General features: G+C 47.2%; 1 protein-coding gene across 1 annotated transcript in view; it reads right to left on the bottom strand.

Moving 5' to 3' along the window:
* The window catches only part of LOC307223788 (uncharacterized protein), a 35,039-nt gene that overhangs the window by 13,263 nt on the left and 2,704 nt on the right, over positions 1-19,072 (bottom strand). Inside the window, exons 3-9 of the mRNA XM_079990091.1 lie at positions 18,575-18,636; positions 17,941-17,982; positions 16,963-17,204; positions 14,742-16,310; positions 10,818-10,949; positions 10,074-10,205; positions 439-570 (exon numbers count right to left, since the gene is read on the bottom strand). Coding sequence (XP_079846217.1) covers positions 439-570; positions 10,074-10,205; positions 10,818-10,949; positions 14,742-16,310; positions 16,963-17,204; positions 17,941-17,982; positions 18,575-18,636 — 2,311 coding nt within the window. The remainder of the gene's footprint in view (positions 1-438; positions 571-10,073; positions 10,206-10,817; positions 10,950-14,741; positions 16,311-16,962; positions 17,205-17,940; positions 17,983-18,574; positions 18,637-19,072) is intronic.

Consider the following 19,072-nt stretch of genomic DNA (forward strand, 5'->3'; position numbering starts at 1 on the left):
CAATCTGCTTTTAGTTATTTCGGTAAGAAAGTGACGAATACATTTAATATAAAGAACAAATAAATCAAGAGAGGACAAACACCTCCACAAACTCCCCTTTTCATATTTGCTCAATGGTGGCAGGCAATCAAGGATATCCAACTCGAGGCCTCCCCGTATGGAATACCTTTCATAACTGTGTCCACCTTCTTACTTGACTGCACCCAATTGATTGTCGGTCTGGGCGACTGCACAAAGCTCTCCTCACACATCTCCTGGCTGCACCAGTAATGTCTCTTCACTCAGCTCTGTCCCATCCTTTGGTACCTCACCCTAAATTGGCTGTGGCAATGGCCAAATTTGCATAACCCCTTCAACCCCAAAACAGGAGCCCCGTGGTGAAACCCAGCTCCAAGCCAGCCAGCCCCACCACTGTGAAGGTAGGTGCCAGATTCTCACCTGAAGATATCTCCGCTGGAAGATTCTGCTTCGGAGGTCCTGCATCTTCCTTCTGAAGCCATGGCATGGTGAACAAGGTCGAGGTGAACAAGTCCCCTTTACTACCTGAAACCTCTGATCTTTCCACGCATGCTGCAACATCAAGTAAAGGTGGTTTAGTAGCCATTCTACTACATTTGGAAGGTTTCTTACTCGCTCCCCACTCCGCGGCCTCCAGCGGACCTCATGCCGACACGACCTTACAAGGGGCTGCTCGGGACTTCGTGGAAAGCATGGCCTCCATGGGGCTGTCCCTGAATAAGTCTGGCCCAACCCATAGTCGCGGACATGCCTTGGACCTGGTGTTTACCTCTATGGATGTTGGTGATCTGACACTAAGTAAAAGCAAAACGAAAGAAGTGCCATGGTCAGATCACTTCCTGGTGCAACTGGACTTCTCTGCGACCCATCCCCTCTGCAGGGAGGTGGGACCAATTTGGATGGTCCGCCCCCACCACTTAATGGATCCAAATGGTTTCCAGAGAGTGGTAGGGGATGCTTTATCCCATGTTGATGGCCTTTCAGCTGATTCCCTGGTGGCCTGCTGGAATGTGGAGTTAACCAGGGCTATTGACTGTTTGGCTCCGAAGCGCCCTCTCCGATTGCATGGAGCCCGGAGAGCCCCGTGGTTTTCCACGGATCTGAGGGCAATGAAACAATCTTTGAGACGGCTAGAGCGCCGGTGGCGGATAACTCATTCCGAATCTGACCGGACACAGGTTAGAGCTCAACGTCGAGCCTACCAAGTGGCGATAGCGACGGCGAAGAAGAATTTCTTCACCGCCTCTATTGCATCTGCAGAAAACAGCAGCAGGAGACTTTTTCAGGTGGTTCACAATTTAGTGGAGCCACCTGCAACATTGGGGCCCAGTACAGGCCACATGTTCTCCTGCAATGATTTTGCAAAGTTTTTTGCAGATAAAATCGCTCAGATTCGGGAAGAAGTAGACTCCACCGTGGGAGCAGGGCCGGGGCGGGAGAGTGCTAGAGTTCTGTCTAGTCAAGTTGAGTGGGATCAGTTCCAATCTGTTACCTCCGAGGATGTGGACAGGCTGCTTGGACGAGTGAAGCCAACCACCTGGATCCTTGCCCATCCTGGCTTATTAAAGCTAGCCGGGAAGGACTGGGCGATGGGCTTCGTGGGGCGGTGAATGCTTCCCTCCGTGAGGGAGCCTTCCCAGACCCGCTGAAAGAGGCGGTTATTAAACCGCTTCTTAAAAAACCATCTTTAGATGCGGCCACGATGGCCAACTATCGCCCAGTCTCAAATCTTCCATTCTTGGGCAAGGTGATTGAGCGAGTGGTTGCCGAACAACTCCAGGCACGCCTGGAAGAAGCGGACCATTTGGATCCCTTCCAGTCGGGATTCAGGCCTCATCATGGGACTGAAACTGCCTTGGTCGCACTGGTTGATGATCTTCGGCGGGCTAGGGACAAAGGTGAGAACTGTTTCCTAGTTCTGCTGGATCTCTCAGTGGCGTTTGATACCATCGACCATAACATCCTTCTGGACCGTCTTGAGGGGCTGGGAGCTAGGGGCACTGTCATACAGTGGTTCCGCTCCTTCATCCTGGGCCGTGTTCAGAGAGTGGTGGTGGGGGATGAGTGTTCAGACCCCTGGGCTCTCACTTGTGGGGTGCCTCAGGGTTCTGTCCTCTCCCGCATGCTTTTCAACATTTACATGCAGCCGCTGGGAGAGATCATCAGGAGGTTTGGGCTGGGTGTTCATCAGTATGCAGATGATACCCAGCTCTACCTCTCTTTTAAATCAGAACCAGTGAAGGCGGTGAAGGTCCTGTGTGAGTGTCTGGAGGCGGTTGAAGGATGGATGGCGGCTAACAGATTGAGGTTGAATCCTGACAAGACAGAAGTACTGTTTTTGGGGGACAGGAGGCGGGCAGGTGTGGAGGATTCCCTGGTCCTGAATGGGGTAACTGTGCCCCTGAAGGACCAGGTGCGCAGCCTGGGAGTCATTTTGGACTCACAGCTGTCCATGGAGGCACAGGTCAAATCTGTGTCCAGGGCAGCTGTTTACCAGCTCCATCTGGTACATAGGCTGAGACCCTATCTGCCTGCGGCCTGTCTCGCCAGAGTGGTGCATGCTCTGGTTATCTCCCGCTTGGACTACTGCAATGCACTCTACGTGGGGCTACCTTTGAAGGTGACTCGGAAACTACAACTAATCCAGAATGCGGCAGCTAGACTGGTGACTGGGGGCGGCCGCCGAGACCATATAACACCGGTCTTGAAAGACCTACATTGGCTCCCAGTACGTTTCCGAGCACAATTCAAAGTGTTGGTGCTGACCTTTAAAGCCCTAAACGGCCTCGGTCCAGTATTCCTGAAGGAGCGTCTCCACCCCCATCATTCTGCCCGGACGCTGAGGTCCAGCGCCGAGGGCCTTCTGGCGGTTCCCTCATTGCGAGAAGTAAAGCTACAGGGAACCAGGCAGAGGGCCTTCTCAGTAGTGGCGCCCGCCCTGTGGAACGCCCTTCCAGCAGATGTCAAAGCGATAAACAACTACCTGACATTCAGAAGACATCTTAAGGCAGCCCTGTTCAGGGAAGTTTTTAACGTGTGATATTTTATTGTATTTTTGCTTTCTATGGAAGCCGCCCAGAGTGGCTGGGGAGGCCCAGCCAGATGGGCGGGTTATAAATAATAAATTATTATTATTATTATTATTATTATTATTATTATTATTATTATTATTATTATGTCTGGCCCTCTTTGGAAGAAGAATCCTGAGGCTGTTTGGTGAGCTGCTTTTGAGCTTGGCTTCCTTGCCTCCTGCTCCCTTCTCAAGATGCCATCGCAATCCCTCTACTATGCAAGTAACTGCAGGAGGGGGCATACACAGATCCTACTCTAACCCACAAACAAACTGGATAATTACACATTAACCTGAGGTCTTTTGCATGAAGAGCAAGTGCCCTCTCTCACATTTTAGTTTTATGTCAGGGGTTTATACGCAGGTGCCTAGCTGTTCCAAAAATTCCTACATTACAGCCGTGGCCCTAAACCTGGGTAGCTAATTTCTGGCGCTCCAGAGGTTGCTGGACTTCAACTCCCAACAGCCCTGGCCAGCAAGGCTAAGAAGCAAGGATGATGCGAGTTGCAATTGAGCATCATCTCCCTGCCCAAATATCTTAGGTCACTGATAGTCAAGAAATCTGCTCTTTCCTTTCAGAACGGAAACCTTGCTCTCCCAAAATCTGTGCCACCTGAATTCGAATCCCTTTAGCAGTTGCATAGATCTCCACAGCAGCCTGGATTCGCTGCACCTTTTTGTTCATGATAAACCACATTAATGCAATTTAAAAACTCATGTCCAAGCCCAATACTTTCTAAATTTTGTATCATAAAACTCCAAGACACATTATCAAAGGCCTTCTCCGCATCAATAAACATTAACATTGCTTTACAATTTTTTCTTGTTTCTAACTTTTCCAAAATATCAACTATATTCCTAATACTATCTTTCATATGCCTTCCAGGCAGAAATCCTGATTGGTCCTTATGAATATATTCTGACAGGACCTTCTTGAACCTATTGGCCAAGATATTGACAAAGATTTTGTAATCCACATTAAGTAATGAGATTGGCCTATAGTTTTTGACCTTAGATCTATCTTGATCTTGTTTTCGAATCAGGGTTATATAAGCTTCCTTCCAGGTTTCGGGTCCTTTTCCCTCCTATTATCTTATTGCAAACTTCTACCAATGACTGAATAAGCTAATCTTTCATAGTCTTATAGTATTTTGCTGACAATCCATCTGGTCCCGGAGCTTTGCCAAGTTGCATTGAATTTATTGCATTTTCGACCTCCTGCCGTGTAATTAAACCATTTAGTAGGATCCTTTTACCTTCAGGAATCTTCTGCAAGCCATTAGTTTTAATAAACTGCTCAATTTTGATCTTGCCTTCTTTACCATTTTTATACAGTTGTTTGTAATACTTCTGGAAACATCATCTTATCTCCACAGGGGTCTCCACAGACTTTCCTTCTGATACAATATTTGTAACATTGTATTACAGTGAGGCTCCTCATGGGGTCTCTGCCATGGGAGCATATTCACCCAGTGCTTTTCCAGCCGCACTGGCTCCCGGTGGAGTACAGGGTCAGATTTAAGGTGCTGCTTTTGACCTTTAAAGCCCTTCATGGCCTAGGACCCTCGTACCTACGGGACCGGCTCTCCCGGTATGCCCCACGGAGAGCCTCAAGGTCCATAAATAGCAGCACCCTAGTGGTCCCGGGCCCTAAGGAAGTTAGATTAGCTTCAACCAGAGCCAGGGCCTTTTCAACACTGGCCCCGGCCTGGTGGAATGCTCTGTCTCATGAGACCAGGTCCCTGCAGGATCTGATTTCTTTCCGCAGGGCTTGTAAGACAGAGTTGTTCCGCCTGGCCTTTGGCTTAGAGCCAGTTTTATTCCCTCCCCCTCTTTCTTCTTTTTCCTTTCTCCTCCTGCGATGAGGCTGCATTTTAATATTTTAATGTTGTATTTTAATCTTGTTTTTAAGTTGTATTCATTCAACTTGTTTTTATTATTGCTTGTTAGCCGCCCTGAGCCCGGCCTTGGCTGGGGAGGGCGGGGTATAAATAAAAATCATTAGTAGTAGTAGGAGTAGGAGTAGTACTTTGTTTTGTCTCTTTTTTAACTGCCAAGCTATGAGTTTCCCATGTTTATCTGCAGATTCAACATTCCTTTGTCTCATCATTCTTAATTTCCATTCTATTTCTTGGTTTATAATGTGTGAATACTGGATCTGTAAGGCTTTAATTTCCTTTTGCATCTGCAAATTCTTTGGATTACTTCTAAGGTTCTTCTCTTTGTCTTTTAATTGGTCCAAAATTTTATCTTTCTTTTCATTTTGTATCTTTCTCTTAACTGAATTTTGTTGAATGAGGAATCCTCTCGTTACTGCTTTACTTGCATCCCAAATTACTCTTTTTTCCATTCCAAAAATCATACTCATCTCAAATTAGCCTTTTAGAGTCTTTTGGGCCTTATTATTTGCTCATTCCTCAACAAATCATCATTCATCCTCCATCTGAAAGATCCCTGTAAAGACAATTTCTCTTCCATAAATACTGCACTGTAATCTGAACAGGTTTGGGGGCAAATTTCCATTTTTGTTACTCTGGGAACCAAGTCTCTGGATATCTATAAATAGTTGATTCTCGAAAATGATTGATTTGCATCTAAATAGAATGTGAAGTCTTTTAAGTTGGATTTCTAATTCTCCATATGTCTGACAGATCAAATTTATCTGGTATGTCAAAAAATGTCTTAGGCAGTCTGACAGCATTCAGTATTTTTTGTCTCTGAGTCTTGTCCATTAGAGTTGATGCAACTCCATTCAGATCTCTCATTAGAATTAATTTATAATCCAAGTCGTATTTTTCCTTCTCAGGGTGGTTGCCAAATCTGTATAATTGGATCTCAAGTTCAAAAAATGTTTAGGAAATTCTGTTAAAAGGACAATTGCTTTGTCCTGAATTTTTAAACCTTTTTTGTCATGCAGGCCCAAAATAATATCTCTTTGTTCTTTAGGCTTGAAGACCACAATACAATCAAAGGTAATTTTTGAATCTTTTTAAGAACCAAATCTGTAGGCGTTTTCTATCCAAGAGCCTACTTCGTCTTTTTTTAAACTCCCACTTCACCACAAATTGATCTATCATTCACTCCCTGAGCCGATCCTGTTCCAGTTGAGGTACCCCTCTCAATCTTAGCTGAGATTCCCGCTCTCTCATCTGCAGAAATGTGATCAAATTTGAATTTTCATATTGTAATCTTTCTAAATCAGCCACTCTAATTGTTGTCTAGCTGTGTCAATCTCGTCTCGTGACTTGTAACCTGTTTTCACCGCTCTCAGTTCCACTCCCAGTTCCTCAAAGTCTTTGCCCAATTTTTCAATGTCCTAAGAATTACCTTTTACCGTGGTACCTCAGGTTACATACGCTTCAGGTTAGACTCCACTAACCCAGAAATAGTGCTTCAGGTTAAGAACAGAAATCGTGCTCCGGCGGCACGGCAGCAGCGGGAGGCCCCATTAGCTAAAATGTTGCTTCAGATTAAGAACAGTTTCAGGTAAAGTATGGACCTCCGGAATGAATTAAGTACCGTATTTTTCGCCCTATAGGACACACTTTTCCCCCTCCAAAAATGAAGGGGAAATGTGTGTGCGTCCTATGGGGCGAATGCAGGCTTTCGCTGAAGCCTGGAGAGCGACACAGACCCCACTAGCTCTCCAGGCTTCAAGAAGCTATTCGCAAGCCTGCGGAGCCCGGCAGGAACTCCCGTGGGCTCCGAAGGCTTGCAAATAGCTGCCTGCAGCCCAAAGTCTGGGGAGCGCGGCACTGTGCAGCCTGGGCTTTGGGCAGCTATTCGCAAGCCTGCAGAGCCCAGCGGGAGTTCCCGCCGGGCGCCACAGGCTTGCGGATAGCTGCCCAAAGCCCGGGGTGCGCAGGGAGCTACAGCGCCACGCTTCCTGGGCTTTGGATAGCAGCAAGCTCCGGGAGCGATGGCAAGGTTGAGCGCAACCTCGCCATTGCTTCCGGACCCGTTCTGGGGGCTGGGGTCGGAGGAAGCCCGAGCTTCCCCCACCCCCAGCCCCGCAAGGTCCGGGAGCGATGGTGAGGTTCAGCGCAACCTTGCCATCACTTCCGGACCCGTTCTGGGGGCTAGGGTCAGGGGAAGCTCGGGGGGGAAATAATTTTTTTTTTTGCTTGGGTATGGTCGGCCAATTGGTGCTGAGGAAGGATAAAAACTTTTTTCTGTACGCTACTACGGCAGCAAGGATTCTTCTAGCAAAATATTGGAAGACACAAGAGCTACCCACACTGGAGGAATGGCAGGCGAAAGTGATTGACTTTATGGGATTGGCAGAAATGACCGGCAGAATCCGTGACCAAGAGAAAGAGACTGTGGAAGAAGACTGGAAGAAGTTTAAAATATATCTTAAGAACTACTATAAAATTGAGGAGTGCTAAAATGCTAAGGGAGAGGAAGACGTAGAATTACAGCGGTAAATTTTGCTTGATTTAGGGTGAAATTGAAAAGGAGAATGAATTTAAATTTAATAGGTTAAAAGGGTTGTTGAATAATTGTTAAAAATAAAAAGGATGCAAAAAAGGGAAGGTATGGGGAAGTCCGAGAAAAGAGGCTTATGAAAATAAGGTTAAGAAATTATGAATTTATGTGTTTGTTTGTATGTTGTTTCTGTTGTGTTTTTTAAAAATTGGAAAACTAATAAAAAAAATTTATTAAAAAAAAGGAAATAATTTTTTTTCTTTATTCCCCCCCCCCTCAAAAATAAGTGAGCCCTATAGGGCAAAAAATACGGTACTTAACCCGAGGTACCACTGTAAGTCCTCTTTTATTTCAGTCAACAATTGCATGACATTATCCTCAAAAGTCGCACTTCTGGAGCCTTGTCTTACTGTGCCCTTACCTCCTTTCTCTCAACTCATAGTTGCTCAGGAATCTCAAGGTCAGTCACACAGTCAGAGGGGGAAAAGAGAAAAACAGATTCCCACAACAATCAGTTGCAGACAGCCAGCAGCTCCTCTTTTCCTTTTTATTATAAAGACAGGCTATTTAATACTCCTCACAACCCTCAGAATTTTTTAAAAAAATTCTAGAGGTAAAAGATACTTTTTGTAACACAGAAACCAGTTGCACAGAAAGCAACAGGATACTTTGTATCATACAAAGAGGAAGCGAAAGTTGAAAGTTTCCTCTCCCTTTATGACATCACAATGGAGTCTAGCCTTTCCCCACCGGGGAATCCGCTGCAGAAAGAAAAAGTCTCTTTAGCTTGAAAGTCAGTCTAGCAGGGTTCTTTTGAAGTAAAAGTTCTCCCCCCTCCCCCCTGCCAGAAGGGGGGATTTTGACATTTACTTGCAAGTTTTCTGACAGTCTTTTCCTCTTTGCGGCTTCGGTCAACAATCACCGCTTTCGCTTTTAGGTCAGCGAAAAGGGATAGACCTGCGTATGTGAATCCCTTTCTGTCTGAATTGTTGCCAAATTTATGCTTCCTTTTTTCCTTTACTCACGGTTCCAAATATTAGCCTTTTTTCGGAGAAATTGGCCGCTCACAATCGCCAGACTCAGAGCTTCGCACTGTGAAGGAAACGAGTCGTTCCCATTGTGCCGTGTCTCCAACCCCACTCGCTCTCGGGGCTCTTTCCCATAGCTTAACAGGGAGTAGTGGAGTCGCAGAAGACACCAACCGGAACACCATGCCCTCAGAACGCTCTAGCTGAGGTTTCCTGGGGTACCACGTCACTCTAGCGGTCACCCCTTAGCTTCACTGCACTGGGGCTCTTTCAACTGAAAGAGCTCCTGTCTGCCATCATCGGACAACCAACCGGAAGTGGCTCCCTGTGCAAGTTTTGTGTCACCTGCCAATTTCATGAGTATTCCCATAATGCCATCACCCAAGTCATATATAAAGACATTGAACACCTCCCGAATATTAAGAGGGTCTCTTCTCCAGTCTTCATGTGGGGAGGCAGAAAAAGGTCCTCCTTTCCTTCCACTCTGCAGTTTTATTCTGAAATCTTAGGCGAAGTATTGAACCCAGAGTTCAGAAACTGCTCGCGCTAATGAAATTCCCTGTCGCAAAATGCGCCTAGAACAATGGGAGCTTCGAACACTGTGCTATCCCATATCAAACTACCACCAAAGCCTACCTGCACCCTAAATGGCTCACCATACTCCACCCACAAATTCATTATAAGCCCTCAATATTATGCCCATGTACTTCATCAGGACTCTTCCTTAATTGGGCCGTTTCTCCAATGTCGCTCCACCAGGTGCCAAAATCCTGCTGGCCAGGTTGACTCATTTTTCTATTTTGCATTCTCATTTTATATTTTTTATGTTGTGGGCTGCCCTTGATCTTTGAAGGAAGGGTGGCCTACAAATTTAATAAATAAATTTCTATACATCTTTTTCTATCTTCTCATTCATATTCCCTTTGATTTTATTCATTTGTTCTGCTTCTCTAAATATAGAGAGCACCTATAAGCAAATATAGATTAAAAATGTCTCTCTCTCTCTCTCTGTTTGTGTGTGTGTGTTTGCATGCTTGCTTGCTTAAAAGTATTGCAATCTGCTTTTAGTTATTTTGGTAAGAAAGTGACGAATACGTTTAATAAAAAGAACAAATAAATCAAGAGAGGACAAACACCTCCACAAACTCCCCTTTTCATATTTGCTCATTGGTGGCAGGCAATCAAGGATATCCAACTCGAGGCCTCCCCGTATGGAATACCTTTCATAACTGTGTCCACCTTCTTACCTGACTGCACCCAATTGACTGTCGGTCTGGGCGGCTGCACAAAGTTCTCCTCGCACATCTCCTGGCTGCACCAGTAACGTCTCTTCAGTCAGCTCTGTCCCATCCTTTGGTTTTGTTGTTGTTTAGTCGTGTCTGACTCTTCGTGACCCATCCTTTGGTACCTACCCCTAAATTGGCTGTGGCAATGGCCAAATTTGCGTAACCCCTTCAACCCCAAAACAGGAGCCCCGTGGTGAAACCCAGCCAGCCCCACCACTGTGAAGGTAGGTGCCAGATTCTCACCTGCAGATATCTCCGCTGGAAGATTCTGCTTCGGAGGTCTTGCATCGTCCTTCTGAAGCCACGGCACGGTGAACAAGGTGGAGGGAGTTAAGTCTCCTTTACTACCTGAAGCCTCCGATCTTTCCACGGATGCTGCAATATCACGCAAAGGTGGTTTAGTAGCCATTCTTCTTGATTTGGAAGGCTCACCATACTCCACCCACAATTTCATTATAAGCCCTCAAGATTATGCCCATGTACTTCATCAGGACTCTTCCTTAATTGGGCCGTTTCTCCAATGTCGCTCCACCAGGTGCCAAAAATCCTGCTGGCCAGGTTGACTCATTTTTCTATTTTGCATTCTCATTTTGTATTTCTTATGTTGTGAGCTGCCCTTGATCTTTGAAGGAAGGGTGGCATACAAATTTAATAAATAAATTTCTATACATCTTTTTCTATCTTCTCGTTCATATTCCATCTGATTTTATTCATTTCTTCTGCTTCTCTAAATACAGAGAGCACCTATAATTAAATATAGATTTAAAATGTGTCTCTCTCTCTCTCTCTCTCTCTCTCTGTGTGTGTGTGTGTGTGTGTCAGCTCTTCAGTCAGCTCTGTCCCATCCTTTGGTACCTCCCCCTAAACTGGCTGTGGCAATGGCCAAATTTGCGTGACCCCTTCAACCCCACAACAGGAGCCCCGTGGTGAAACCCAGCTCCAAGCCAGCCAGCCCCACCACTGTGAAGGTAGGTGCCAGATTCTCACCTGAAGATATCTCCGCTGGAAGATTCTGCTTCGGAGGTCCGGCATCTTCCTTCTGAAGCCATGGCACGGTGAACAAGGTCGAGGTGAACAAGTCCCCTTTACTACCTGAAACCTCTGATCTTTCCACGCATGCTGCAACATCAAGTAAAGGTGGTTTAGTAGCCATTCTACTACATTTGAAAGGTTTCTTACTCGCTCCCTACTCCGTGGCCTCCAGCGGACCTCATGTCTGGGCCTCTTTGGAAGAAGAATCCTGAGGCTGTTTGGTGGGCTGCTTTTGAGCTTGGCTTCCTTGGCTCCTGCTCCCTTCTCAAGATGCCATCGCAATCCCTCTACTATGCAAGTAACTGCAGGAGGGGGCATACACAGATCCTAATCCGACCCACAAACAAACTGGATAATTACACATTAACCTGAGGCCTTTTGCATGAAGAGCAAGTGCCCTCTCTCACATTTTAGTTTTATGTCAGGGGTTTGTACGCAGGTGCCTAGCTGTTCCAAGAATTCCTACATTACAGCCGTGGCCCTAAACCTGGGTAGCTAATTTCTGGCGCTCCAGAGGTTGCTGGACTTCAACTCCCAACAGCCCTGGCCAGCAAGGCTAAGAAGCAAGGATGATGCGAGTTGCAATTGAGCATCATCAGGGGAGGCTAGCTTAGCCAGCCAGCCACCCTCCCCGCCCAAATATCTTAGGTCACCGATAGTCAGGAAATCTGCTCCTTTCCTTTCAGAACGGAACCCTTGCTCTCCCAAAATCTGTGCCACCTGAATTCAAGTCCCTTTAGCAATTGCATACAGAGCTTCACAGCAGCCTGCTGGATTCATTGCTCCCTTCCCTGCTCCTTTTATGGCTGACATAGGAAATCTCCAGCCAACAAGCTTATTCTGTTCCGGCACAGGCCTCAGTTTGACCTGTGACACTGTTTTCCCCAAGTCTCACCCACCAGCCTCACACCTGAAGTCCCATGCCATGGAGTGGCAGATCACCTGCTTTGTGTGCAGAAGTTCCCAGGTTCAATCCCCAGCAGCATCTCCAAATAATGATAATGATGATGATAATAATAATAATAATAATAATAATAATAATAATAATAATAATAAAAAATAGATTTATATACAGTGTTACCTCGGGTTACATGCGCTTCAGGTTACAGACTCCGCTAACCCAGAAATAGTACCTCGGGTTAAGAATGTTGCTTCAGGATGAGAACAGAAATCGTGCTCTGGCATCGTGGTGGCAACTGGAGGCCCCATTAGCTAAAGTGGTGCTTCAGGTTAAGAACAGTTTCAGGTTAAGAACGGACCTCCAGAACGAATTAAGTACTTAACCCGAGGTACCACTGTACTGCCTTTTAACAAGTGATCTCAGGATGGCTCACAAGAAAAAAGGACAAATAAGTAATTGAAACAAAAACAATGAAACAACAATTTATTTCTTCTACCCTGCCCATCTGCTTGGGTTGCCCCAGCCGCTCAGTGCTGCTTCAACAAAAATACAGTGTCAAACATTAAAAGCTTCCCGATACAGGGCTGCCTTCAGAATTCCTATCTCTTTGACAAGCGACAGAAAAGTGTTCCACAGGGCAGGCGCCACGACCGGGAAGTCCCTCTCCCTGTTTCCCTATAACTTCACTTCCAGCAATGAGTGGACTGCCAGAAGGCCCTCGGAACTGGACCTCAATGTCCAGGCCGAGCAACAGGGGTGAAGTCACTCCTTCAGGTATACAGGGCTGAGGCCGTTGGGCTAACGGCATTCCATGCCTGAAACCCTGGAGAGCTTCTGCCAGTCAATGAAGCAATATTACGCTAAATGGACCAGTGGTCTGATTGAGGATGATGCAGCTTCCAGCACCAAAAGGCCCCAGGTTCAGTTCCCAGCATCTCCAAAAAGGGCTGGGAGAGACTCCCTGCCTGAAGCCACCAGTCCGTGCAGACCATTTTTTCTCAAACTTGGAATTCCAGCTGCCATTGGACTACAACCCCCACCATCACGGATCACTGGTCCTGCTAGCTATGTATGATGGGAGTTGTAGTCCAACAACAGCTGGGAATTCAAGTTTGAGGAATAATGGTATCGAAAATACTGAGCTCAGGTAGATCCAACATTGCCAAGAGTTGAGCTCTATGCCTTTCTGTGTGCCCAAGTTATTCTTGCCCAGCTGCAAGAGGATAACATCTGGAGGCACCAGCCGCTCCCAAATCGTGCATGTCCTCCTAAACCAGCCACACGACGTGCCGCCTGTGACCCAGCCCAAGGTGGGATTCTCTCCTGGACGCCATCATGCGCTTCCTTGCACAGCACACAACTGTGTCCAGAAAACCTTACGTGCAGGGGCTGCAACTAAACAGAAACAAAGTCAACGTGATGCCACCACATACCCCTTTGTGTGCAGTCTATATAGCTCAGTTGGTAGGCCATGAGGCTCTTGATCTTTGGTGCATTTACAATCCTCTTCAACAGGGGTCAGCAAACTTTTTCAGCAGTGGGCCATTCCACCGTCCCTCAGACCATGTGGTGGGCCGGACTATATTTTGGGGGGGGGGGGGGGGGATGAACAAATTCCTATGCCCCACAAATAACCCAGATATGAATTTTAAATAAAAGGACACATTCTACTCATGTAAAAACATGCTGATTCCCAGACCATCCGAGGGCTGGATTGAGAAGGCGATTGGGCTGCAACCGGCCCCTGGGCCTTTGGTTGCCTACCCCTGCTCTTCAATCACCCAGACTGGTGACCTGCAAGCAAATCTCTGACTCCCCTCATCATGTCCCTGGCAGTGTTGGCCTATGTCAAGAATAGAGGATCCTGGTGCCATCCAGGTGCTGTGAATGGAATCCTAGAATTGTAGAGTTGGAGAAGTCCCCAAGAGTCCTGCAGTCCAACGCCTGCAATGCAGGTCTCCCAGCTCCCATCAACCCTGACCCTTAGCAAAATATCTAGATTTGATACTATCCACAAACTATCTGCTAAAGAGCACTGGAGGATTAATAAATTCTCGCAAGCCTTTCGTACTCAGTTAACATACGTGAACATTTGTAGCTTCCTGTTCAGCAAAACCTCAAACCACAATATAAGCAACATGTGCTCTGACACAACCCTGATCTGACTTCATTACTTCCGTTTCCTTGAGAATCGCTTGCTTCTCCATCAAGCTGTATTTGAATCACAAGAGATCCATCCACAGCAATGAGAACACCTAAACAGAAATGCGCCAGCTCTCCTGGCACAGCTCTTGAAGCCTCAACTAGCATTTTTCCTCACTGGCCCAAGAGCCAGCGTAGTGAAGTGGTGAGAGTGCTGGACTAGGGCCAGGGAGACCCGAGTTCAAATCCCCACTCAGCTTTAAACTCAGTGGGTGATGTTGAAGAAGAAGAAGAGTCTCAAACCGGCTAACATTCTCCTTTCCCTTCCTCTCCCACAACAAACACTCTGTGAAGTGAGTGAGGCTGAGAGACTTCAGAGAAGTGTGACTGGCCCAAGGTCACCCAGCAGCTGCATGGGGAGGAACAGAGAATCGAACCCGGTTCACCAGATTACGAGTCCACTGCTCTTAACCACTACACCACATTGGCTCTCAGGGTTGTTGTGGGGTAAAATGAGGAGGGGGAGAACCATGTATGCTACGTTGAGCTCATCGGAGGATAGAAATGAAGCCATAAATCAGTAAAATCACATATCATTGTGTATTTTGTATGCCACAAAAGGAACCAGTCGCCCGGACCAACGGATTGCAACCTAGAAGCAACAGCACAGGTGTGTTCACCACTACCAGAGAAGCCAGCTGGATCTCAGGGCAGTCCTGAACTGGAGCAGGGATTGTGCATTATATCACCAATACAAGTCTTGACGGATATCTCCAACACAGAACCTCCCTCTACAGCCAGATCCACCCTCAGCCCCCTTCCCGACAACTCCTCACCTGAGCAAGGAGGAACGACTCCTGGCACCACTTCCTGACTGCTCTCCTGCTTCTTTTCTTCGCTTCCTGCAGGAATACTTAACTGGGGGCTTGGGCCAGCCACACTTGGGCTTTCCCGCACACTTGAGGCCTCCTTGGAGGCTAAGGCAGCTTGCACCACCTGTGTTGCAACCAGCTGCATCATGGAGACAAGAGATGCTGGATCGATCTGCACAACAGGGGGCAAGCTTGTTCCTTGGGGGAGTCCAGCACTCACTGCGCCTCCAGGCTGCAGTAGCGACAGGGCCTGCTTGACACTTTGTTCCACAAGAGGCGTCAACGACAAGTGCAACTGATCTTCACGTTGGCGGTCTCCTTGTTCCTGCGTTGCTGCCTCCTTCTTGGGAAGCTCCTGATGACCAGGGTTTGTCTGCAGCGGATGCTCTGACTTGTGTGGGAGTTCTGCCACATCAGATTTGGCTGGAGGTTGCCGGTTTCCTTGTTCCTGTGTTGCTGCCTCCATCATGGGCAGCTCCTGATGGCCGGGATTTGTCTGCAGTGGATGGTCTGACTTGCTGGGTGGTTGTTCTGCCACATCAGATTTGGATGGAGGTTGCCGGTTTCCTTGTTCCTGCGTTGCTGCACCCATCTTGGAAAGCTCCTGATGGTCGGGATTTGTCTGCAGTGGATGGTCTGACTTGGGTGGGAGTTCTGCCACATCAGATTTGGCTGGAGGTTGCTGGTCTCCTTGTTCCTGCGTTGCTGCCTCCATCTTGGGCAGCTCCTGATGGTCGGGATTTGTCTGCAGTGGATGGTCTGACTTGGGTGGGAGTTCTGCCACATCAGATTTGGCTGGAGGTTGCTGGTCTCCTTGTTCCTGCGTTGCTGCCTCCATCTTGGGCAGCTCCTGATGGTCGGGATTTGTCTGCAGTGGATGGTCTGACTTGTTGGGTGGTTGTTCTGCCACATCAGATTTGGCTGGAGGTTTTGCCACATTAGATTTTGCTGGTCTCCTTTTTCCTCGTTTCCTTGTCCTGGTCTTCTTCCTGGTCTCCTTTTGCTGGTCTCCTTGTTCCTGTGTTGCTGCCTCTTTCTTGGGCAGCTCCTCATGGCCGAGATTTGTCTGTGGTGGATGGTCTGACTTGGGTACGAGTTCTGCCACATCAGATTTGGCTGGAGGTTGCCGGTCTGCTTGCTCCTCCATTGCTGCCTCCTCCTTGGGCAGCTCCTGATGGTCGGGAATTGTCAGCAGTGGATGCTCTGACTTGTTGGGTGGTTGTTCTGCCACATCAGATTTGGCTGGAGGTTGCCGGTCTGCTTGCTCCTCCATTGCTGCCTCCATCTTGGGCAGCTCCTGATGGCTGGGATTTGTCTGCGGTGGATGGTCTGACTTGTTGGGTGGTTGTTCTGCCACATCAGATTTGGATGGAGGTTGCTGGTCTCCTTTTTCCCGCGTTGCGGCCTCCTTCTTGGGCGACTCCTGGTGGTCGGGATTTGTCTGCAGTGGATGGTCTGACTTCTTGGGTGGTTGTTCTGCCACATCAGATTTGGCTGGAGGTTTCCTGGAGCTTCTTGCTTCTGCAGACGACGCTAAAGAGGGGGAGAAAAAGCAAGTGGCTCATTATTATTATTATGATTATTATTAGCAGTAGTATTGATTAAATTGGTATACCGCCCTCCATCCATACATCTCAGGGCAGTTCACAACATAAAAATACAAGATTTAAAACCCAAAAGTTACAAAATAAAAACAAGAGCAAAATGGAACCAATACCGCCCCCCCCCCCCAGTTTATCAACGCTCTATTGCAACAACCTTTGACAACAATACTGCAGGGAAGCAGCAGAATATCTCCCCTGATCCTCGGTCACTGCTGAATTTGCAACCAAGTTCTACCCTGCATAGCATGAGTGCAAGAAGGTCATTGTACTAAGCAACTGTAAAAAATACCAAGTGGATGGGGGAAACTCCAGAGGAGTGAAAAGGCTGAGATCAACCAACATACCCTTTTGTAATGGGTTGCAGAGTCACTCACACAATCCAATATAGGAACAAGCTTGGTCTCCTTGGCAGGCATTATACTGACGCAATGACAAAGCCAGGAAAAAAAACCCAGAACAGAACAATGTATTCACTGAGCCAAAGCCACTGCAACACGCCTGCCATTAACACACACATACCGTAATCCTGCTTGCAAAAAAACAAAGGCCAGTTAATGAAGCATCTGTAACATCCACCTTACCTGCAGATCTAGTTGATTTTCTCAGTTCTCTCTTCTGGCTAAAAGAGCTTTGAGAACTCGAGCTGGGGGAGCTTGGTCGCTCTGAAGACCTGGACCTACATCTGGGGCTCCTAGATCGTGACCTAGATCGTGACCGAGTTTGACTCGAGGCCTGGCCAGGAATTGAGTGCTGTGAAGTGTTCGGGTTAGAACTGGTAGAGCATGGCATTGGAATATGTTTTTCCTTCTTGTCGCCTTCATGTCTGCAAAAGGCAGAAAAAACAGGATTTGAATGACTTCTCTTTTTCAAATGTAAAAGGAGAAATCAGATCTGCCAAAATGTTATTTTTGCAAATGGAAATCAACTAGAAATAGGAACTCTCGGGTTAAAGCTAAAAGCATCAAAAGCCTACAGAATACGGCTGATGGGCCTGCAGCATCCAATAATTAAAAGAACCCAGATGATGGGAACAGAATGCCCAGCTTCATACCAGAAAATTATGGCTGCCACCTGCACTGGGAATGGCTACCTGCCTGCTAGTGGCTGAGCTGCAGTGCAACCCACAGCTGCTCAGCCAGGTGGCCCCTAGAGCCTTAGAACGAAGACACGAGGGCCTGCAGTCTGAGTTAAGCAGCTCCTGACTTCCAGTCTGCTGCAGAGGACAAAGGCGGTGTGCTGAGTGTTGTCCACGACACGGAGCCAGCAGAGAGGCTTGGAGGGCAGCACTAGAGTTCAGCGCACCCCCCAAAAAACCCCACAGGAGTGTGGGGACCCAAGGGTTCCAGCAGAGTGAAAATTCTCCCCCCCCCCAGCCTGATCAATGTTAAGTCTGAGTTAAGCAGCTGCTACATATACTGGTCAGTGACAACAAGTAACCTAGGGCGGAAAATATTATTCCGGGGGAGGGGGTTGAGGTGTGGGGGGGGTTACTGTCAGGGATGAGATTACTGCAGCCTAATTCTCATTACTGAGTATTCATACTGAGACTGAAAGGTTACCTCTGTAATGAAGAGCATTCTTCTGGATTCCACTCAGGATGCCTGTTTCAAGAAAAGCCAGCAAAACAGCTGTGTTATTCCTTTGACACAGTACATGTACTCCATTCCATTATCATTCAGGCAAGTTTCTAAAACCGTCAAGTACTTCTCTCCCTTTTGTCCAAATTATTGATCTCTTACTACTGATCTTCTGGGAAAGTTTAAAGGTGATTCCATGAAGGTTCCCTGATTCTTTGACCCAGATTTCCAAAAGCTCCCGGGCATGAGATTCTCAGCTCCTCCAAGAACTGGGTTGTCCTGAAGCCACCCCTCATAAAACTCTGCTCATGCTCCACAGGCATCTAAAAGCCACAGAACGCAAAATGAGATGCCTCTGAGCTTCTGCCTTCTTCCCTGGTTCAGCTCCATAATCGGCCTACAGACCTCTTATACAAATTCAGGCAAAACACAACCTAGAGCAGGCACCGTTCCTTCAAAGGTGAGCTCCCACAACTTCCTTGGCTGAGGTTTGTGGCAAGGCATGTAAGCAATGGCTCTGCTGCTTTTAGCAAAGCCATGTGCTATTCAGGAAGTAATTTCCAAACCATTTCAAATCCTCAATCTATTCCCAATAAATTAAAATGAAAGGCCTTACCGTTGGCGTAGCTCATCACATTTCTTGGAGTGTTCAGCAGTGCGCACGTGCAGATTCCAGCCCTACAGGGAGGGAGGGAAGAAATCAGCATGAGAACACAAAAAAGCCTGGATGCTAGATAAGAACCAAGTGTCACCTAGTCCAGCATCCCTTCTCCTGCGGCCGTCAGCCAGATGCTTCTGAGAAACCCACAGAAGGGCCCTCCTCTGCTGCTGAGCAGCAACTATTAAAAAAAACCATGGTATATACGGTATATAATGGTATATACGGTATATACGTTTTTTGCCAACTGACACCTTGGTTTAAGAAGCCATTTGTCACCTAGCTTCTATATCTGAGTTTCTACAGCAGAGTAGAAACACACTCACCTGCCCTTCAATCCTGTGTATGAGTTTAATACTGGACAATGTTCAATACTGTGCAATGCATTTAATATTAAAATAGACAACAGCAGCTCAAAGTCAGATAAGACAAGAGTCTCCAGACATGGTGTCAGGT

This window comes from Podarcis cretensis, assembly GCF_951804945.1.
Source record: "Podarcis cretensis genome assembly, chromosome: 9".
Lineage (NCBI taxonomy): Eukaryota > Metazoa > Chordata > Lepidosauria > Squamata > Lacertidae > Podarcis > Podarcis cretensis.